The sequence below is a fragment of the Dermacentor silvarum genome, chromosome 3 (genome assembly GCF_013339745.2).
Source record: "Dermacentor silvarum isolate Dsil-2018 chromosome 3, BIME_Dsil_1.4, whole genome shotgun sequence".
Classification (NCBI taxonomy): Eukaryota; Metazoa; Arthropoda; class Arachnida; order Ixodida; family Ixodidae; genus Dermacentor; species Dermacentor silvarum.
This window is the reverse complement of record NC_051156.1, coordinates 45,060,003-45,080,700: the sequence shown is the minus strand read 5'-3', so window position 1 is coordinate 45,080,700 and position 20,698 is coordinate 45,060,003. Positions and strand designations below refer to the sequence as shown.

At 45.5% G+C, this 20,698-nt stretch overlaps 1 protein-coding gene across 1 annotated transcript in view; it reads left to right on the top strand.

Moving 5' to 3' along the window:
- Positions 1 to 541: 541 nt before the first annotated feature.
- The window catches only part of LOC119444324 (polyamine-transporting ATPase 13A3), a 40,638-nt gene continuing 20,481 nt past the window's right edge, over positions 542 to 20,698 (top strand). The window contains exons 1-8 of the mRNA XM_037708737.2: positions 542 to 689; positions 1,375 to 1,542; positions 2,151 to 2,264; positions 10,693 to 10,772; positions 16,497 to 16,574; positions 17,572 to 17,641; positions 17,717 to 17,851; positions 18,885 to 18,957. Coding sequence (XP_037564665.2) covers positions 612 to 689; positions 1,375 to 1,542; positions 2,151 to 2,264; positions 10,693 to 10,772; positions 16,497 to 16,574; positions 17,572 to 17,641; positions 17,717 to 17,851; positions 18,885 to 18,957 — 796 coding nt within the window. The 5' untranslated portion in view covers positions 542 to 611. The remainder of the gene's footprint in view (positions 690 to 1,374; positions 1,543 to 2,150; positions 2,265 to 10,692; positions 10,773 to 16,496; positions 16,575 to 17,571; positions 17,642 to 17,716; positions 17,852 to 18,884; positions 18,958 to 20,698) is intronic.

Here is a 20,698-nt window from a genome sequence, read left to right as displayed (position 1 = left end):
GCATCTTTGGACATGCGTCGTGCCAACATAAACACAATAACTACTAATATATGGAATATACCTCGTTTTCGCACTAATTATAAATTACAAATGTTGTCTTATAACCTGCCCCATGTTCTAAACACGTATAAACATACAATAGGATACACCAAAGCTGAACTGCGGAAATATTTTGTTGAAATGTGATTTTATGCCCCCGGCTTGTAGATGCCGCATGCTTTGCTTGATTATTACTATTATTATTTCTGAACATATGTATGACCATTTCAGCGTTTTGATTTTCGATTTTATTGTTCGAATTTTGTGCAAAGACTATTAGACTCTCTATGCATAAATAGTGAATGTTCTCTTTATTGAATGTGACTATTGTATGTGTGTTTGTTGAAGATTTCCTGTACCACTCGTGTGCTACTGCTTGTATGGGTTTTCTGGACACAGTCAAGCTGCGCATGCAGCTTTTTGCCAGAAAACCCTCCAGTTCAACCTCGAATATAAACTTATAAACTTATAACCTTCTTTTTTTATTTCTCATCCCCATCAGCACCTTCGGGATACGGGAGAGGCGATCTAGGAGACATCCAGAGGCGAGGGCTGCTCGCTGTGCCCACAGCATGGTGTATGATGTCCGACCGGAGGACGAAATTCTCGGATTCGCAGCGGTCATTCGCGAAGGCGCTGATGAACCCTTGGTAATATCCGCTTTTTCTGCATATTGTTACATTAAAGGCTTTTAGTCAGTTGATCTGGGCACATTTAGCTTATCGACATAATTGCTGTACATTTTTATTTCTGGGAGTCATATTGCAAGGCATATATAGTGAAATAGTGAACAAAGGGTTATCAAATAAACAATGAACACCTGACAACCACCGGGCAGTATTACGGAACCTGTTCCCAGTAAATATATTTATGCAAATTTGTAAGGCAATTGTTTAAGGGGCAGTGGCTAAACTAAACGCCATATTCAGAAATGTGCCTTGAACCCCATGCTTCACTTGCGTCAAGATAACCCCTGGCGTGATTATGCCCAAGAAGACCATTGCCATTCCTTGGGCGCGTTCACGTCACGCATTATCATGACCAAGTGAAGCACCGGCTTTAAGTTAACACGCATTTCACAGTTCGAGGGTTGGGAAGTCTGCTTAAGCGCACCTGCATGCCAGCCCACGTTGATGACGGGTTTCACAGTGTAGTTTTTAACGTGTCTTCAAATCTGATATATGTACGCACCACAATTTGGCATTGCAAGTGCCTTGTTTTCTCTTTCGGAAGAGCAAAATCTCAAGTGACGGAGCCTGTAGAAACGACGATGAATGTACCGCATGTACCATCGTCAGGGCAATGCTTCATGCACGTGCGTGCACTATCGTGCAGGAGGTATACGGATATGCTTACAGCCCATGGAGGAGCGGCCTGTACCGTGTACTGTGTGCACTCACTCTCGGTCTGTTACCCCTCGTGACCAGCTGGAAGCAGGAGTGGTACGTTCAGATCACCTGCACACCCTGCCAGCTTTCACACGCTACCGTTCTAGTCGTCAAGGTAAGCATCAGCATTGGAGCAGATTTCAGCCGCTACCGATTCAAAAGTACAATTGTAAATGACTACTACTAAATATTTGCCGCCCATCAATGTTAATATGCTTTATGCAGTGATGCGATATTTATTATTCTAACCTTATGTTTTGTTGTAGAGCTTACTATTCTCACAGTCATGAGGAAAAGGTAATGCGGAAAGCCCTTGCTATCGGCTTGTGATGAACGAATCCTCCAGGATTGTTTGCGGATATACACCGATAGACACAGGTATTCCGTTTGCAGATATGAAGGACAAGTCAGCATTAATTTTACTTCAGAATTGTATTTACCTGAGCTAATCGGTTCGTCGCTAAGACGAGTTTGAACAGCTTAAAAGCGACGTACTTGTCTGTCTCCTTTCGTGCTTTTTTTTTCAGTTCAGCTGTTCAAACTCGTTTCACTTAAATTTACTCCTTCACTCTGGCGCTATAACATTTTTAGTTAAACTTCGTAACGCACAAGATCATTGCGTTGCATCACTCTGTTCCAAGTAAGCAAGTAGATTCATAGCATAGCTTTAATTACCTGCTCAGATTGACATGAGGACTTGTAAGAGTTTGGCTTTCCTTTCAGGATTCCCATTCCCGCATCACGATCTCGGAAGTCAAAACGCATCCCCTTATCAACCGAAGGATGTCGTTCAGCAGCAGCTATCAGCGGCGAAAACGTACTTTCGCCAGCGAAGTGGTAAGCTTGGCAAATGCTTTGGATACTTGAATATGCCTGTCCTTTATTGCACACAATAGCATCGTCCTAACGTGCTGCTGCAGCAGTGCCGTCAAAACGCTAGTTATCTTCTGGAGTACTGGATCCGACATATGAAGTATGCATGTCCTACGGATGTCATCAAAAGTGACCTAGAACATCTACAATACCTTTTTTTCTCACGCGCAACTGATCTTACCGCAAAGCGGCGGCGATTTGACGCACTGACGCAAGGGCGAGACGTCAAACAGGGAGGGTATAACTAAACTAGAAAATATTCCATTATTGTTTCTTCAGCAGCAATCTCCGTGACATCTCGGGAGCATGAATTGAGCAACAGCAGCTTAAAATGTTGGCACGTGGCCTCATTGATGCAGTGCATGACATAAAAGGCTGGAACGAATTGAGGCCACAAAAAATATCGCCTAGGTAAAGAGCTTATTGCGTTCGGCTTTATATACTCACATAAATAAAAGCTCTATGAATTTCACAGTGATTTATAACTTCATGCTGCCAGGAAACATGGTGTTACCGGTTTCAACAGCCTAAGGCATCCCAAGTTTGACCTATTTTGATGATGTTACCAGTAGTTGTGGCTGCCGTGCGTATAAATAATTGGCAATGCCCAAATATTGCATGTGTAACGACGAATATCATATGAGACTTGCATGATTTTCCATTCTTAGCCACAAGGTTTCTTCATGGTTCACCAATCTATTCATTTCCTTTAATTTATGCTTTCAAGAATACATTATCTTGCATCACGTAGTGCAGGTTGCAACCTCGGAAACAAGTTACCAGTGACAAAATCAAATCACTATATAGCTACACAATTGCTTACTAGAATGGACAGGGAATCGCCGCTGCTAGTTGATCAACAATGCATTGGTTCTGACGTTGCTAAATAGTTAATTGAAATGACAGATTATTTTGCGAAGTCATTCCATAAAAGCATAAACATGCGTAGGTGAGTTACAATCTTAAGGGGTACCTCCCAGATATACCGGGTGTTCCAGTTAACTTGGACCAAGATTTAAAGAAAGCCCAATCGTGTTGATTTCTAGAGAAATCGTACTGACAACATAGTAGCGACAGTCGTATGTATACTTACAGCCAGTATTTTTTTCGTCACGAAGTCTTAATTAAATTATTGCTTTTATTAGTGAACTATTTATTTATTGCTTGAATTGCAAACTTGTCGCTTACAAAGTTGTAGGGCACCTCAAATAACCTCCGAATCAAGCATTTATTTCGTCCTGAAGTGTTGCTGGTTGTTCTTTCCAAGAAAAAACTCGCAGTTTCGCCCGAAAGGTGTAGCATCGATTGCGATAGAAAATTAGTGGACAGCCGTACTAAATACGGATAGCAGTTTTATTGGCCGTGTAAACTTGTAAACATAGGCACACTAACTAAACAAAAGTGGTGTCGTGCGCGCAAAGCAAACATGAACGCATCTCACTTGATGACTGCGGAAAGTCGCTGTCAGAACGCTGGAGTGAGTCAGCGTAGCGGCTGCAGCGAGCGACCGCTACTCTGCCCCCGCCGTAGATGCCTTTCAAGACACAGCCGCACGGGCACTCGCGGTGCAGACACCCCCCCCCCCCCCCCCGTCTCCGTCACCTCTTTAAGCTACGGTTGCCGGCTCACCCTCGCACTCTTTCACTTGCACACACAGCGTACGGCACGCGGCGATTGTTTTATCACTGTTGGACTTTATATGGAACCTCACGGCGATTACGACGACGGTGGAAATGCGCTTGGAGTATCCACATAATTGCGATCGCAATAAAAACAGAAGCCCGCGAAATACGCGAAATATGAAATAGATGCGTGCTCGCGTGCCACTACTCAAGCGCCTCCAAGCAACTATTGAATGATATACTGCTGAATTCGTTTACAGTCGCATTGTACAAGGCTTCGTCATGTAGGATGGCTCGAGAGGTTTCGCGACCTAACTAGCGTGATGCGATAAGCGGCAGCATCTGCGGACGCAAGAATGTTGTGCTCGATCATGAGGCACTCGGGATAGCTTTAACCTTCGCGTATCATGAAACAAAGCAACAAACGAAATTCAACATGTAAAAAAAAAACAGTCTACAAAAGAGCATGAAAAAAAAGAAAGAAAGCAGCTCTCGGAAGAACAAACAGGAACTACTCGGGAGTTCATTTTAATAAAAGATAAACCAAAAGCACGTCAGGCGTCTCAGCCGCCCACAAACATCCAAAGGTGCAACTGGTTTAGTGCAACCTATCTCTTGAACTCTGGAAAAGAGGCACAACAAAGCAGTTTTTGTACCTATTTCTATTTATGTCGCAATTTTTTTTAATGTAAGGATAGGGTGACATCATGAAGGTGCGTTAAACAATCACGTTTTACACCAGTTATGAGCGGTTACTTTTCAATGCCACTTATAGCACGTGCTCCAACAGCTTACCACCTGAAGCGATACAGTACTTGCTTATTTACAACACTTATGCTGTTGCAGCTTTCACCAACGACGTTGGAATATCAAGGCAGACTCTGCTTATATTTGCCGTTAGGGCGTGCGGTGTGGTAGTTTCGGTGCTATACACGCGATGTTTCACGTAGCCCCACAAAAAGAAGTCCAGCGGTGTCATGTCCGGCGACCTTGCAGGCCAAGGTACAGAAGAAGTAGTTTATTGATTTGAAAATGTAGAGAGGTCGGCCGGAATACGGAGCATCTGGCCTGCTACTCTACGTAAGGGAAGAGAAAGAGGGGAAGAAAGAGGGTCACAATGAGGAACGAGGTGAAAGTACACATTGCATAAGCGTGAGTCCAGGCCCGTGTCACCTAAGAAACGTGAAAAAGCACGCATTGCCTCAATTGTCTGCCAACTCTGTGGCCCTGCGCCTAGCAAGAGGTCCTCCGACATTGGTCTATTATATAAATGTCTCAAGGTGGCTGCCAGTGTGAGTCTTTCGGGCGCATACTCAGGGCACACCACGAGCGCATGGTCTATCGTCTCTATAACACCACACACTGAACATTCCGGAGATTTTGTCCGTCCAGTTATGTGCAAATGTTTGCGTGTGAAAGCGACGCCTAATCGCAGTCTGTGTATCAGGCACGTATGATGGCGTGGAATTCGACGCAGAACAGGATATTGCATATCGGTATCCAGCCTTTTAAGGCGAACGTGACGAGCGTCTGGCTGGGCCCAATATGTTTTCGTCGCACTCCTCATTAATTTCGACAGGAGGCATGTGATGTCCGGTCTAGAGAACGGCACTACAGTGCGCAGGCCATTGCTGGGGGCGCGCTTTGCTTCAGCATCGGCCATCTCATTACCATTGAGACCACAGTGTCCTGGGATTCACTGGAACACTATGCGGTGGTGTTTTTCTTGAGCGCATGAAAGTAGCTCGGTGATCTGCAGTGCCAGAGCCTGATATGTGGTGAGGCGCAGGAAGCATCTCAAAATTTGCAGCGCGGGTTTTGAGTCCGTGAAAATGCACCACTCTTGAGGTCTTTCCCCGCAGATGTGGCGAATCGCTTCCCGTATAGTCACAAGCTATGCAGTGGTTGATGTTGAATTATGATCTAGAATGAAACCTCGAGTCATCTGCTGGGCTAGTATCACCACAGCTGCTGTCGATGCTTTTGGTGACACGGACCCGTCTGTGTAAACATGAACATAGCATAGGTCTGGTATTCTGACCAGATGTATGCCAAAGCAAGTTGGTCCGTGCCGGCCAATTCACTGTTCAGAAAAAAGGTTATCGGGCCACGCTCGAAACTAACTACTACTATGCTCAGGAGCACTATCGTGTTGAAACCAGATGTTTCGAAGGTGCGTAAGTGGAATGTTGCAACAGACGTCGTTCACGGGGCCCTCGAGGATGTCGTTGACGTAACGTTGCGTCGTTAGTGTGTTGTCAAAAGAGATGGGTCCAATCATGTTGCCATCAAAAATACCGCACCACACAATGAACGACCACTGGTATTGGTGTCGTGTTTGTGCCAGCCAGTGGGGACACTGATCACTCCAGTAGTGTGCATTGTGATGATTCACTTGGTGCATTTCTGTAGAAATTAGCCTCATCCGCCCAAAGCACGCGAGTGAGGAAGTCCGGTTCTTCTACACATTTCGTGAAAATCCAATTGGCAAAGTTAAGTCTGTTTTCAAAATCTCGGTCTTCAAGTTTTTGATGAAGATGTACATGGTACAGGTGCATATCACCTTTTTTTTAAATCCTCCGCACTGATCACCTTGAGGTTCCGGCCTCCGCACTGGCGTCGCGCACACTACCGTGAGGATTAGCTGCAAAGAATGGCGAAACATCCGTTTCCGCTTCTTGAACTACCGTCGCAGTCCTGTGTCACTTTCTTGTGAAGCTACCCGTCTAGAAAAGGACTTTGTACGTTCTAAGTATTGTTGACGGACTAAGGCGTCCTCCACAATGCCACATCCGGAATAGCTTAGCTACCTTCCTCTGGCCGCCGAGGGCTACCCCCCGAGCCAGGATCATTTTAGCCTTCTGATCATTCGTGAAGGGCATGACTGTCTCCTTGAAGAGCAGGTCACTGGCGTGGTACCGTTGAGATATCCCGTTATTATCTACGCACTGACACGTCAAGTAAAAAATGTCAGTTTCGCCCTAAGGGCGAAGCAATGAATGCGATAGCAACACAGCAATGTCATACGAAGTAAGGTGAGCGGCTTTGGTAGCAATGTGAATTGTATTAAACATGAGCTGATTAATGATTAAGTAAGCAGGTGTGCTGCGCCGTAAGTAGACCGACATGAAGAGAGACTCGATGACCCTGAGAAGGCGCTTGTGAAACGGTGGTGTTGATGAGAAGCGCTTCCCGTGGGCAGCGTGTGCGAAGGGACACACCTGTAGCACTGCACTGCCGATCCGGGCAGCATTGCATGTGTAGCGTGCGTTGGAAAATGTGGCCCCACTATTACTAACTGAATCAACAAGCGTGGTGTGAGCGCGCACAAACAAACACGAATAGATCACACTGAATGACTGCAGACAACGACTATCAAAACGCTGGCAGCAAGCATACGCCGCCGCGGGCGAAGGTACGTGCGGTCTATCGCTTCAACAGAAACTGAGCAGCGAATGCACGGCGAATAAAGGTCAGAGCCGTGTGGAGATAAGAGACGGTGCGGACGAGCGACGAGCGCAGTTGTTGGCAGAGTACCCCCCCCCTCCCCCCCCTCCCTCCCCCCCCCCCCCCGCTCCTTCCGGCGCTGGCTCCCTGCTTCCTTGCTTGCGCGTGGGAGATGAGTGCGTTCGCTCTCCGAAATAGCGCGCGTCCCCGCACGCTTCCGCTAGGGCATACGGCGCGCGGTGAAGATTTTATCTATAGGGAACCTGACGGCGACGGCGACGGCAGAAATCCGGTTGAAGTGTCCATATAATTGCTATCGCAATAAAATGGTTTACGTAATCGACCACAGCAATGCTAGCCGTACAGATCCACCAAAACGCCTTAAATATGGACATAGTCAACGCAGAGTTCGTTTATATTGCTAAAGGGAACAAAAGGAACATACATTCGTGGCGCGCCTACAAGGGGAGTGCGCAAAATTACAGTCCCAAGTGCGTCGTCACAGTTTCCTGGCTTCGACCCCCCCCCTCCCCACCCCTCTAACGGCTCCGCTACGGTTATCAATGCGTCAGCGGCATGTTCTCATGATGCCGCGACCATCACATAGCGTGAAGCCCTGTATTGAGCTGCCGTCGCTAGTAAAGCCGTGTATCCGTGGCTATTCACTTGGGAGCACTTGAGTAGCGGCGCATGAGCGCGTATCTATTCCGTCTTTTGGGTGTTTCGCGCGCTGTTGTTTTTTCTCGGAAATACCAACGAGGCAAAGCTGAGCACGAAAAAATATGCTTGATTCGGAGGAATCGCAAACATATCAATTGCAACTTTGTAATTGATATGTTTGCGATTCAAGCAACAATTAAAAAGTTCTCTTTCAAAGCAATTAATTAATCCTTTGTGATGAAAAATGATACTGGCTGTAAGTGCACACGACTACGGCTAGTATAGTCGGTAGGATTTCTCTAGAGGTCTTGGTTTTTTTTAAATCTTGGTACAAGTTAACTGGGACACCCGGTATGTACGAGTGGTATTAAGTATGAGGAAGCCTGTTTCATGCAAGATTAACACCCGTTCCCACCGAGTGATCGCTTTTCTACAGCTTTGACCTCGAGCCTGACTCGTTCGCTTGAAGACAACTCCTTGTGTGGACGCTGCGGCCCCGAGTTGTTTATAAACGTCCACTTCTCCCTCATTGGAATGGCTGACAGTGCGCTTGCCTGCGGTTGTGTCGACAATATGGGCCACCTGTCCTGTGACGGTTCTCAGCACGATGCAGAAGCACAGTCACTATCCTACGCATGAACCCAAATGTACGGCTGGTCTTTTTTGTACTCATCGGCGCACAAATCACACACTGTAAATCACCTTGTAGGTCACCTGTAGGTCATTGCAAAACAGCCAGTGTCAGCTTTTGAAATATGACTCGCACGCTGGACGCTCCTTGGACTCCTAAAATTGGCTGTAGATAGCGTACATTGTTTATAAATGTCCTTTTCCACTATTCACGCCATATGCTTTCCTCCTTCTTTATCGCGCTACCTGCTAGGGGGGAAGAAGAGGGAGGTGGCGAGGGTAGCTATAGCAGTGGTTCCAGTAGCTCGCGACGGTCGCTAAGCAAGCTGAAGATCGGCCGCGCCTGAGCTTAGAAAGTTAAACCTACCTCATCCGCAGGATGGCATGCTTACCCGCTGGACAGTCGCCAGTGTTTTTTTCCTCCGGCAATAAAGGTAGACAGCGCGCACCGATCGGCTGCCTAAACCAGCACTCGGCAAACATGAAAATACAGCCGGAACAGGCCATCTGTTGCTCCCTGCTACCTTATGCTCGTATGTGTTCTGTGTCCTTTTGCGCCTTGCAGGAAGTGGCGCCGTCAAATCCTCGCAAGTGATGCCACGCTTCCAAAATCAAAAGAGCGCGCGTGGCTACGGCTGTACGCTGAACTCATCATTATGACTAAGAGATTCGTTTCGGTTTTCATACCTTTGAATTACTTTCACATGGCTGAAGCAGTCCGACAGGAAACCACGAAAGTGTGTAGCAATACGGCACTGTTGAAAGAGGTGATCACTATCTTGATCTGATTCCGAGGAAGAGCACAGCGCACTTTCGGCACATCCTATTCTAAGTAAAGAATACTTTGTGTACGCAGTGCCTAGAAGTAATCTGCATATTACGGTTTCTAGATAACGTGTAACCATTACTAGAATATTGAACTGCTTTCAAGTGGTATATCTCGGTAATCGGGCGAGAAGTTTGCGTAAATTGTTGCACCTGCATCGCTTTGTTAAAGAGGTATCAAATGGGTAGGATTTTCAGTATGCGCCGTGCGTGCTGAACTGTCTGCCTCTGTGTTGCCTGGAATGCCACAGTGACTAGGAATTCACCTAAATAAAATTTAATGTTGCAAGTGTATCGCCCCCGTATGTGCAAACCTCTAGTGTTTCATATACTAGAGCATGCTTATTTTTGTGGAAGCTTGTGGAAATTATAGTCTGTAAAGATACTTGCGGATCACTCGGGATGACCGATTTGAGTGGGTGTGTTTGGGAGCATATAAAGGTCAGGGCAGACAATATGGCGAATATCAATAGGATACTTCTGCCGGTTGCTGCTCACTGCAGCTGGCAGACCTTCTTTGCCGCCAAGGCTCAGAAGGCACTTCTTCTTGTTTCTTGGGTTTTACCTGCCAATACCAGTTCTGATTATAAGGCACGCCGTAGTGGAGGGCTCCGAATTAATTTTGACCACCTGGTTCTTTCACGTGCACTACAACGCAAGCACACGGGCGTTCTTGCATTTCGCCTCAATCGAAATGCGGCCGCCGCGGCCGGGATTCGATCCCGCGATCTCGTGCTCAGCAGCGCAACGCCTTAGCTGACTGAGCCATCGCGGCGGGTAAGGCACTTCTTTGTAAAAGTGAATATAGTTAAAATCTTCAGATAAGTATGCACGAAGGCAAGTGGGATGATATGCAGTCGTTGGTTAGGGGCGAGCTTGCTTCGGTGGCATTTCGCCTGGCGTCTGCTGAGAACCTCCTTCTACGACTCAACTCGATGCTCAGACTGAGCACTACGCTCGCCTCCGCGTGCCCTCTCCATCGGTCATGCCGGCCCTCTACTCGATAAACTAGTTTTGCGACAGTTACTTTGAGTCGACTCGCTCAAGCAGAGCACGCCGATGACGTTGACCTTTCGAGGGGCATTCCCGACCCTATTATGCGCCCACACTGGACAGGTTTGCAGCGGACCTTGGGTGGCGTAAAGGTGTTAAAGTGGTAGAGGTAGTGACGCTTGACCAGTCAATTTCTTACATGCCCTCTTTTGCAGGACATTCATCTAAGGTACTTCATACATCAGCACCTTCGCTACGTCTGGAATCCGCAAGAGTCAAGGTTCGCACGATTAAGGTAACTTAATTCACTATCAGAGATATAGACATACGTGTACCGAAAAGGCTGAGCACGCTAGCTACACTTTTGCCAACAATACCTGCCAAACGTTTCTAACCTTCGCTAGTGCGCGACATCGAATAAAGGGCGTACCTGAACTGCCGGGCTGGCATATTAGCTGCGACACTTTCATTCTGTAGGTGAAAACCATTTTTCCTGGCGTTATAACGTGCACGCTGTAACAGATGTGCAAAACGCCACGGTTGAAAATCCTGTGCCACAAATATCACTTTTATCTCAAAATAATCAGCTTCGACGCAGAGTGTCAGCTGTTTATTAGAATGGGGTAGTATTGTGTTGTGGCGATAATACTATTCAACAATTCTATTTGTTATAGATCCATTTCTGCTTTCTGTCATACACAGGACTTTCCATTGTCAACACGTTCTCTCCACATGCGTACATTTCATTCCTCAACACATTCTCAATAACCTTCGTTATGCTTTTGTTGATTGGCACAACAATTATTTCATTGTTGTTTGGAAATTTGTCTATAGAACACACCTGTTATGTGTTTTGAATTTCTAAAGGACTCTCCGTGTAATAAAGCACTTACCGCCTTTTACCTACTCGGCAGATCTATTTAAACACTCGCTACACTAAACTTCTACAATTTATTTAAATATAACCCAGCTTCCTTCGTTCGAGCATATTGCACAAAAAATTCGATAAAACTACAGTTATTCTGCGTCAGTCTACAAAAAAATGAATGCCCTATGCACCGTTTTAAAGTATCGTAATTATGCTATAATTATTGTTCATTTGCCTTGGAATTTTAGGAACACTGATTTCCCATATGTAACATTTTACTATTTTTTTGCACTTTTAGTAAAATCTAGAAAAGTCACTTATTAACAGTGTATTGTACTACAACAGTTCTACATGCTAATTATTTTGAAGTGTTAGTGAGAATATTGTGTACTTATTTAATTATTATTGCATTAGCATTAATAGTGTCAAAAGAGAAAAAAAGTGCATGTGTGTCCCCTTTATTCATATATTGTAGGAAATGACCATTATCTTAAGTTGTACAATCGACTCCTCTTAAGTAGAACCTTGAGTGCCGGCAAAATTTTGTCGAATTATTGTCAAGGTCGAATTCAATGGGAACGAACTATTTCAATTTTTTTGTTGTTGCTACGAAGTAGTATGCAATGTCTTTTTGTATCTTGCTCCTACAACATGATCAACAAACAATAGGTGAAGAGCACTAATATGTTTAATCTTAACTGGGATTCATAGCGCTAAAACGACACAAGGACGAGGAAGAACACGGGACGAGCGCTAACTTTCAACAATTGCTTTATTGCAGTTAGTAAGCATATATATACTCACTGGGAAGGCACTGCAAAAAACACTCTGAAGGAAAGAAGAAAGGAAAAACAGTCATGTGGCTACTGTGCCAAAAGTGCAAGCTCTTTCTTGGATAAAAGAATAGACGGCGTGCTAACGCAATCATCACATCCTCTAGCTATCTCTGCTGCTTCGACAATTTCCCTCGTTATCTTATTCCTGTGGCGATACACAACAACAGTTTGTTTAAAGAGAGGGTAGCATGGTTCCTTCGCGTCACATTTTCTACAGTGGGCAGCCAGGTGCCCATCTATTGCGGTGCTCTCTACTTTATTATTATGCTCCGCCAGCCGCACGTTTAAACATCTGCCCGTCTGGCCCACGTAGTACTTCCCACACGAAAGTGGAATCTTATACACTACGTTCCGAGTGCACGTGACAAAAGGTTCCTTGTGTGTAGTAGTGCAAACAGGCTTCCGCTTCCTCGTAGGACAGCTCAGCCCACTCAAACTCAAAAGTTTGTTAGGAGCTGTAAAGACAACGTTTACACCCGACCGTTGCCCTACTTTTTTTAGGTTGTGGGAAACCCTATGAAAATAGGGAATTACAGCCACCTTTTGTTTGTCCCTTAGTTCTTTCTTCCTTCTTGCGTCATCCGCTCTCTGCTCTTCACTCAGGCGTGAAGTTGCCTTCCTTCGACGATGCAGGCTTTCAGCAACCGAGATAATGATGTGTCTCGGATAGTTCGCTGCTTCCAAGCGAGCCACCTGCTTACTAAGTCCTTCATCCAACATGTGGGTACAAGACTTCGAAAGAGCGCATGATAAGAAAGAACGTACAATACTTCTTTTTATGAGTTTCGAGTGAGCAGAACCGTACCTTAAGGGCGGCTTGATTGCTCTGGGCTCATACACCCAACACACGTGTGCAGCTTTAAAATGCAAACGCAAATCTAAAAACCTGATATTGCCCTGCGCAGGAAATTCAGTGGTGAACGTGAGTGGCCTAAAATACTCATTGAACGCGGCAAGAATGCTATCAACAGCAGGGTTTGAACAATCTAAACAGCAGTCTACAAGAGAGCTGGCCGCCGGAACAACGCGTGATCTATCTAAAAAAACCAAAAAAATCATCCACATATCTAAAAACCTTAACAACACCCAAGTCCCCCAGCTGCGCGGAATATGGCTTTGTCACAACGAGCTAAAAACAAATCACTTAATACAGGGGCTATGCATGAGCCTATGCAAACACCCTGCTTTTGCAGGTAAATGTTATTGTCAAATTCAACGAACGTGGACCTCAAATAAAATGATAAAAGCTCTAAAAACCTTGCCACACTAACACCACAAGTGTTGGAAAAAGGGACAGCGCCGTGCTCGTCTATTGCCGCCTCTACGCTAGAGAGCAAACCTTCATGTGGCAAAGAATAGTACAAATCTTTTATGTCGACCGAGAATGCAGTTAAACACTCGCTGTCAGATACATTTAAAAAATCGATTACGGCTGAAGAATCTTTGGTTAGGAAAGGATCCACCACCTCGAGGAGTCTCAGGTTAGTTTGCAGGAATTCCGCGACGCACTTCTGCCATGTCCCAGATTCGGAAACAATGACACGAAAAGGACAGTCATCCTTATGGGTCTTGGCGGCGAAAAACATTTCTAAGCAGTCTCCATCAGTGCCATTGATTTTCTTAACAACATTAGCCAAATTAAGGCCCTTACACATCTGCTTAGCTCGCGACCTTACTTTCTTCAACGAAACGCGTCGAATAGGATTAAACACAGCAAGTACCGCCGCAGAAGCCTTATCACGGAAATCACCTTGCGTAAGCACTACGAATCCCCCCTCCTTGTCCGCGGGCAGGACACAGAGCCTGCGATCCCGCAGTGTAGCGGCCACCCGACCGATCCGCACTCCCGTGCGCTCATGTCCACCACGAAGGAGCACGTTGACTCCCTGAGAAACACAGGACTCACGTTCCTCCAACGGCGCCAGCTTAGCCACATCATGGACACAACTGAGAAGTTCCGCGGCATCGTTTTCCGAGGTTGGACTGCGAACTTGGGTCCAAGACGCAGAATCCGGCGAACTTCCTCAGGAACGTCGGCGTCACCTATAGTGTGGAGCATGTCCTCGCTAGGCGTGACCCTGCGGGACGCCCAGGGACGAAGGACATCCAGAACACTGCGCCAGAAGGTTTCGGTGGAAGACGCCAACAGCCTGGAGTGCTCCCGCCATTTCTGGTGGGCACGCCTAACGTCGTCGTCACAAAAGATGCTAGCATATAACCAGTCTCGGTAGAACGCAGCCTGTCGTCGCCACTCAGCTCGGAAAATCTTGCACAACCTTCTGCCATGGTTTAGAGACGGAGGGAACCCCCCAAGCATAGCCAGAATTGCAGGAGGTAAGATCCTGGATCGAACACAGAAGGAGAGGGCCCGAGCTTGAACCTCGGCATAGGCCGCACGAGTAACCAAAGAACAGAGATCTGGAGGAACAGCATAGGAAAGGCCCAAGGTACTAGAAATGCACGTTAGCAGGGAAGAAGTTAAGGTTTTTAGATATGTGGATGATTTTTTGGTTTTTTTAGATAGATCACGCGTTGTTCCGGCGGCCAGCTCTCTTGTAGACTGCTGTTTAGATTGTTCAAACCCTGCTGTTGATAGCATTCTTGCCGCGTTCAATGAGTATTTTAGGCCACTCACGTTCACCACTGAATTTCCTGCGCAGGGCAATATCAGGTTTTTAGATTTGCGTTTGCATTTTAAAGCTGCACACGTGTGTTGGGTGTATGAGCCCAGAGCAAACAAGCCGCCCTTAAGGTACGGTTCTGCTCACTCGAAACTCATAAAAAGAAGTATTGTACGTTCTTTCTTATCATGCGCTCTTTCGAAGTCTTGTACCCACATGTTGGATGAAGGACTTAGTAAGCAGGTGGCTCGCTTGGAAGCAGCGAACTATCCGAGACACATCATTATGTCGGTTGCTGAAAGCCTGCATCGTCGAAGGAAGGCAACTTCACGCCTGAGTGAAGAGCAGAGAGCGGATGACGCAAGAAGGAAGAAAGAACTAAGGGACAAACAAAAGGTGGCTGTAATTCCCTATTTTCATAGGGTTTCCCACAACCTAAAAAAAGTAGGGCAACGGTCGGGTGTAAACGTTGTCTTTACAGCTCCTAACAAACTTTTGAGTTTGAGTGGGCTGAGCTGTCCTACGAGGAAGCGGAAGCCTGTTTGCACTACTACACACAAGGAACCTTTTGTCACGTGCATCTCGGAACGTAGTGTATAAGATTCCACTTTCGTGTGGGAAGTACTACGTGGGCCAGACGGGCAGATGTTTAAACGTGCGGCTGGCGGAGCATAATAATAAAGTAGAGAGCACCGCAATAGATGGGCACCTGGCTGCCCACTGTAGAAAATGTGACGCGAAGGAACCATGCTACCCTCTCTTTAAACAAACTGTTGTTGTGTATCGCCACAGGAATAAGATAACGAGGGAAATTGTCGAAGCAGCAGAGATAGCTAGAGGATGTGATGATTGCGTTAGCACGCCGTCTATTCTTTTATCCAAGAAAGAGCTTGCACTTTTGGCACAGTAGCCACATGACTGTTTTTCCTTTCTTCTTTCCTTCAGAGTGTTTTTTGCAGTGCCTTCCCAGTGAGTATATATATGCTTACTAACTGCAATAAAGCAATTGTTGAAAGTTAGCGCTCGTCCCGTGTTCTTCCTCGTCCTTGTGTCGTTTTAGCGCTATGAATCCCAGTTAAGTTTACAATGACCCACCAACACGCCCAAACTTCTTCCCTGCTAATATGTTTAACACGGGATAAGCCTGACACGACACAAAACAACCGGCAACGGATTGCTTTTGGGAGGAACGAGCGTGGACCGCTAAAAGATAAAAATAAATTAATATAAAACAGTATCACGCCTAGGAAAGCAGTACCATCGTCAGCTGCATTTCTTGTTTTCAAGCACGTAGTAATCACTGCGCGCCTGAATGGGCGCCGGTGCTGGTCGGTGAGGATGGAAGAGGCATGCTTTCGAGTACGAACTATAATTTCGAAATTCATAGGAATTCTTGTTTTCTCACCGGGACTTTTCAATGCGTTTGAATTAAGGTAAATGTCTAATAACCGGTGTGACATTAACGGGAACCGACTGTATTCTGGAATACATTGTTGCTCCCCGAAAATGTGAAGAATATCTGCAAGGTAATCAACATCACTGGTTGCTTGGTTTGTCTCTTTCTTTCTTTTCTTCTTTGAGAGAACTTGGCCTACTGTGGTACATCTACATTTGTGAATGGCTTTTTTTATTGTCCCAAGCAGTAACAGAAAAATAGTTTTTGTTCTTAAATTCTTTTTTCTTACTGTTTTCAGTGGATTGGACAGGGGATTGAAGTGCGTTGACCTACTTGAACGTTTCCAAGGCTATTCGAAAGAGGAAGAAGAAGAACAGTGAGTGTCATTTCGCCTCGATGACCGCATCGGAGTAGTTTCTCCCGATAACGGACTTCCTCACAATGGTGGATGCTTGGAGCATAGGTGCGCAGTTTCCAAAGGGGACACTCATTGCGGTAGCTTAAGCATCTAGAAAGGCGTAATAGATGGCCGTTACTAATTGGTGGTCACCAGTCAGTTATGGGCTGCACTGAATGTGTTGATGAAGCTGTTTCAAATCTGCATAAGCAGCAAAAGTCGTCATAGCTGGCCAGAAAGATGCAACACAAGAGAATATCTCGGCCAAAGAGTGGCGTAACTCATTATTAACCAGTTTTGATTTTTCAATTATTGCGTGCTTACACGGTCGTTGATGTTTATATCGGAAGGTTCTGAGGTGCGCAATGAGTGACTCTCTATTTCCTGAAAAGCAGGGAGGTCCTACATGCGCTGCCAAAAGTAATTAAGAAATTGTGGTTCAACACGAGGAACAACATAGTAATAGCGATGCAGGCTGCCCTCAAAAAATTGGAAGCCGTGCGCGTACTGGGATATAGAAAACCATTCATTCATTAAGCACGGTGGTAGCACAAGGGCAGGTGTCATTACTGATGTCGTGATTGACATCAGCGACGAAGCGTTTCAAAGGCTTGTCTTATACCGCATAAAAGGTTATTGATTTCCGTCGGTTCGGCCGCTCGACAAACGTCAAGCTCATTTGAAAAGTCCAAAAGAAGTGATACTGAACGGGCTTCCGTGGTACTATTTGTTCCAATCAATACCATTTATATTTTCTTCTGTGTTCACAATGAGCCCACTTTACACTTGAGTGTCCCCTAAAAGTTATTGAAATAAATGGCCTAGTTTTCTTGAGTTACATAGGTCAAAGTCGGAAATTTATTACAGCGCCACAATTTTCGGTGGGAATAGAAGCAATCAACCTAAGTTTGCTGTGTGCACAAAAACAATACCTTGTTCATGGCGATTTGCCTAATATAAGTACACTCACTTCCAGGTCTGTGTTGTACGGAAGAAATTCAATGGAGCTGGAAGTAAAATCTGTCGCAGCGCTTCTCCTGGAAAAGGTAGGGATACGTGTTTTGCGATGTGTGCGAGTGTTTGTACGTTGAAACAAGAGGTGACGTCCAACTTTTCTGCAGGTCCTCCATCCGTTTTACGTCTTCCAAATTGTCAGCATCATCGTGTGGTTACTAGACATCTACTACTTCTACGCGGGCTGCATAATCGCCTTCTCGGTGACTTCCATCACTCTTGCACTTCACGAAGCCAGAAAGGTCAGTGGGAAATTGTGTGAGTGCAGTGTCAGTATACTATCACGTAAAGACACCACTGGCTCGCCTCGTTCCACAGCCGGGGAAATTATACAGGTCCAGAAGCGAATTTTCGCCGTCTGCCGTGTACCGCTTGCTCGACGCAACTGAATTTCAGTATTCGCTGCCAGGTACGCTGGACGCCGCTACTCGTACGTCGTGCAATGCAGCCGAATTTCACGCGGACACTGCTGCCTAGCCCCTGCACGATTAACAAAGGACATGTGGGCTAGTTGATACGTATTGCAAGATTAACAATGACGTTAGAAAGCGCAGGAGAGCGTTCGTTGCCTGTATTTTGCGTTATGTCAAGCGCTTTTTTCAATTCGTAAAATGAAAAATTCGGGAAAAATCGTTCTGATTGAAAAACCAAAGCTCAACACGTTCGCTTTCGAACAAGTAAACGTTGACTTTTTTGTATTACGGATTTTTGCTGTATTTCTTTTTCATCGGTTCTCCTGTTCGGTCTATGTTGTATTCTTCAGCAACGAAAGCATGTTACCTGCGATTCACCGTCTAAGTCAAGATTCAAACTTTGCCCGAGATCATGATGTGACCCGGCTTCCTCATTTCTGCAAATACTATAAGCCTACACCTAAGCTAGAATTTCAGATACTGCCTAAAAATAGCGCAGGGGCCATTAATTGTAAGAATTCTTCGTAAAAACATTACATTCTGTTCTTCTCACCCGCTGCGAGTTGTAAATACTGGTGATTACGGAGCCGTACATGGTCTCACGCCAGAAAAAGGACAAAAAGAACTGAACATGAAAAGAATCATTACAAAAGGTGGCCCTGTATAGAAGCAATGGGACTTTTCTGGAATCTATTTCTCGCGCCTGCGGCCAATAGAATATCCCATAATGACTTCGCGCTTATGGCTAATTAATGAAGCGACCGAATACTGCCTAAATAATGAAAAAATAAAAAACAGCAAATAAGAGCATCGCCTTTTTTTAGAACACTCAGTTACATTTCTGTTTTTATTGTTTTTACAGCAAATGTTGCATCTGGGCTCACTGGTTTCCCGTACGAATGAAGGGACTGCACTAGTAGTGCGCGCGAACAACGGTACGTGTGCTCATATTCATATTACGCGTTTGACGTAGGCTGCGCCCACTAGCTTGTGTGACGCCCTAAATAATTTAAGCATACACTATAATGCAGCTAACTATACGTCTTTGTGGGCGTGGAAGGTCCTCACAATGCTTTTCACAAGCTTTCCGCTACACTTTAAGTTAGCACAGCATCTCCAAAGATGCGGAGCTGAAATCGATAAGTATAGATCTATGCACACAGTATAGTATGTGCGTCATGTTCACACCGGCATGACAAAAACAGCTCCTAAGAGGAAGCATTACCTCGACAGCTGCGTTTTGTCTTAGTACGCGGGAACGGAGAAATATTTTTAGCAGCGACGGTGTTTAAGCCAGCCGTAAAACGTGCGCGTTCACGAAAAGCCAGCCGCGCCGTAGCCATGGCAACCAGCAACGTTGCAGCTGCTAAAACACCTGGAATAACCTCGTGACGTCATGCCAAGCCGCGCATGCGGAGTAGCGATAACCACGCAGCTCCTACCACTAAGCCACGCCCAGCGATGGAGACATCTCGCGCAACCAAGTTCCGCAGCGCTACCGCTGCGCCGCAGCTTGTGTGACGTCACGCTTTCCTCCTTGCAGTAGCCGAGTTCTACCGTGCCGCAGCTGGCGATAAGCTTGCACTAGCCCGCGCTAAGCTCGAGACACAGTTGAAGCTGGCGGATCGATGGCGTCTCCTGGTAGTAGCCAAGTTGAACTTGGCTATGTCGAGCTGGAACTTGGTTGTAGCTAGGCTGAACTTGGTAGCAGCTAGGTTCGCCCTTGGCTATACCTGAGTTGAGCTTGGTTATGCCAGGTATCTCTTAGGCTATGACGCAATCCATCGGCCAGCTTCTCTGTGTCTCGAGCTTAGCACGGGCTAGTGCAAGCTTTGCCGTTTTTTTTTTTTTTTTTCGGCAACCAGTGTACCGATTTTTATTATGTAGCGTTTAAAAAAAGTTAAAATCTAGTATAAGCATAGCGAATTTTCAATTTATGCCATAAATTGTACAGAAACTTTCTGAATTCTTCAATGCCAAGAACTTGAAGTATCGAATTTCCAACTTTTTAACTCGGCAATAGAACAGGATATGACAATTCTGTAAACTGTGCCTAATAATACATGTAAGTGGACAAAATTGATTTGTATAAACAGCACCCTCACTGTAACACAACTTCGTAAGTAGGGTTTTTCTTGGTTTTTTTCAATATTCTTGTACACATTCAGAAAATTTTCATTAGTTGTAAATTCATATATAAAATTTTCCGGTTTAGATGCCCTAGCCGATGCAGTTCACAGAATGCTGTGAAGCTGTTCGACTTCCTGCGTGAAGAACAACGTGTATTGAAACTTAGAAGCGTCTGACTGTCGATGGTTGGCTTGCTCCAATATGACGCGCCGCGTGCCTCGTGTCTTCAGTCATCCGCTTCTTCTTTCTTAAAAAAAAGATTCCACATGCTATATCTGTTTTTGGTGCAGACCTAAAGTTTCTTAAGTTTCTTGTATCTAGTTATCTTTAAACATAGAGTTCCCGCAAATGTTCTAATAAATTCGAAGTACTAAATCAAAAGTTTCCTTTCTCGAGCTGCTAGAGCTTAACTTTCTCTGCGAAATGCAACAGATTTCTTTCAAATTAATTCAGCGGTATATCTCATAAAAGCATTTATGCATTGCACTTAACTAGGAAAATTGGAGTTACCCGCCGTGGTGGCCGTTAGCAGATGTCCCGCGTAGG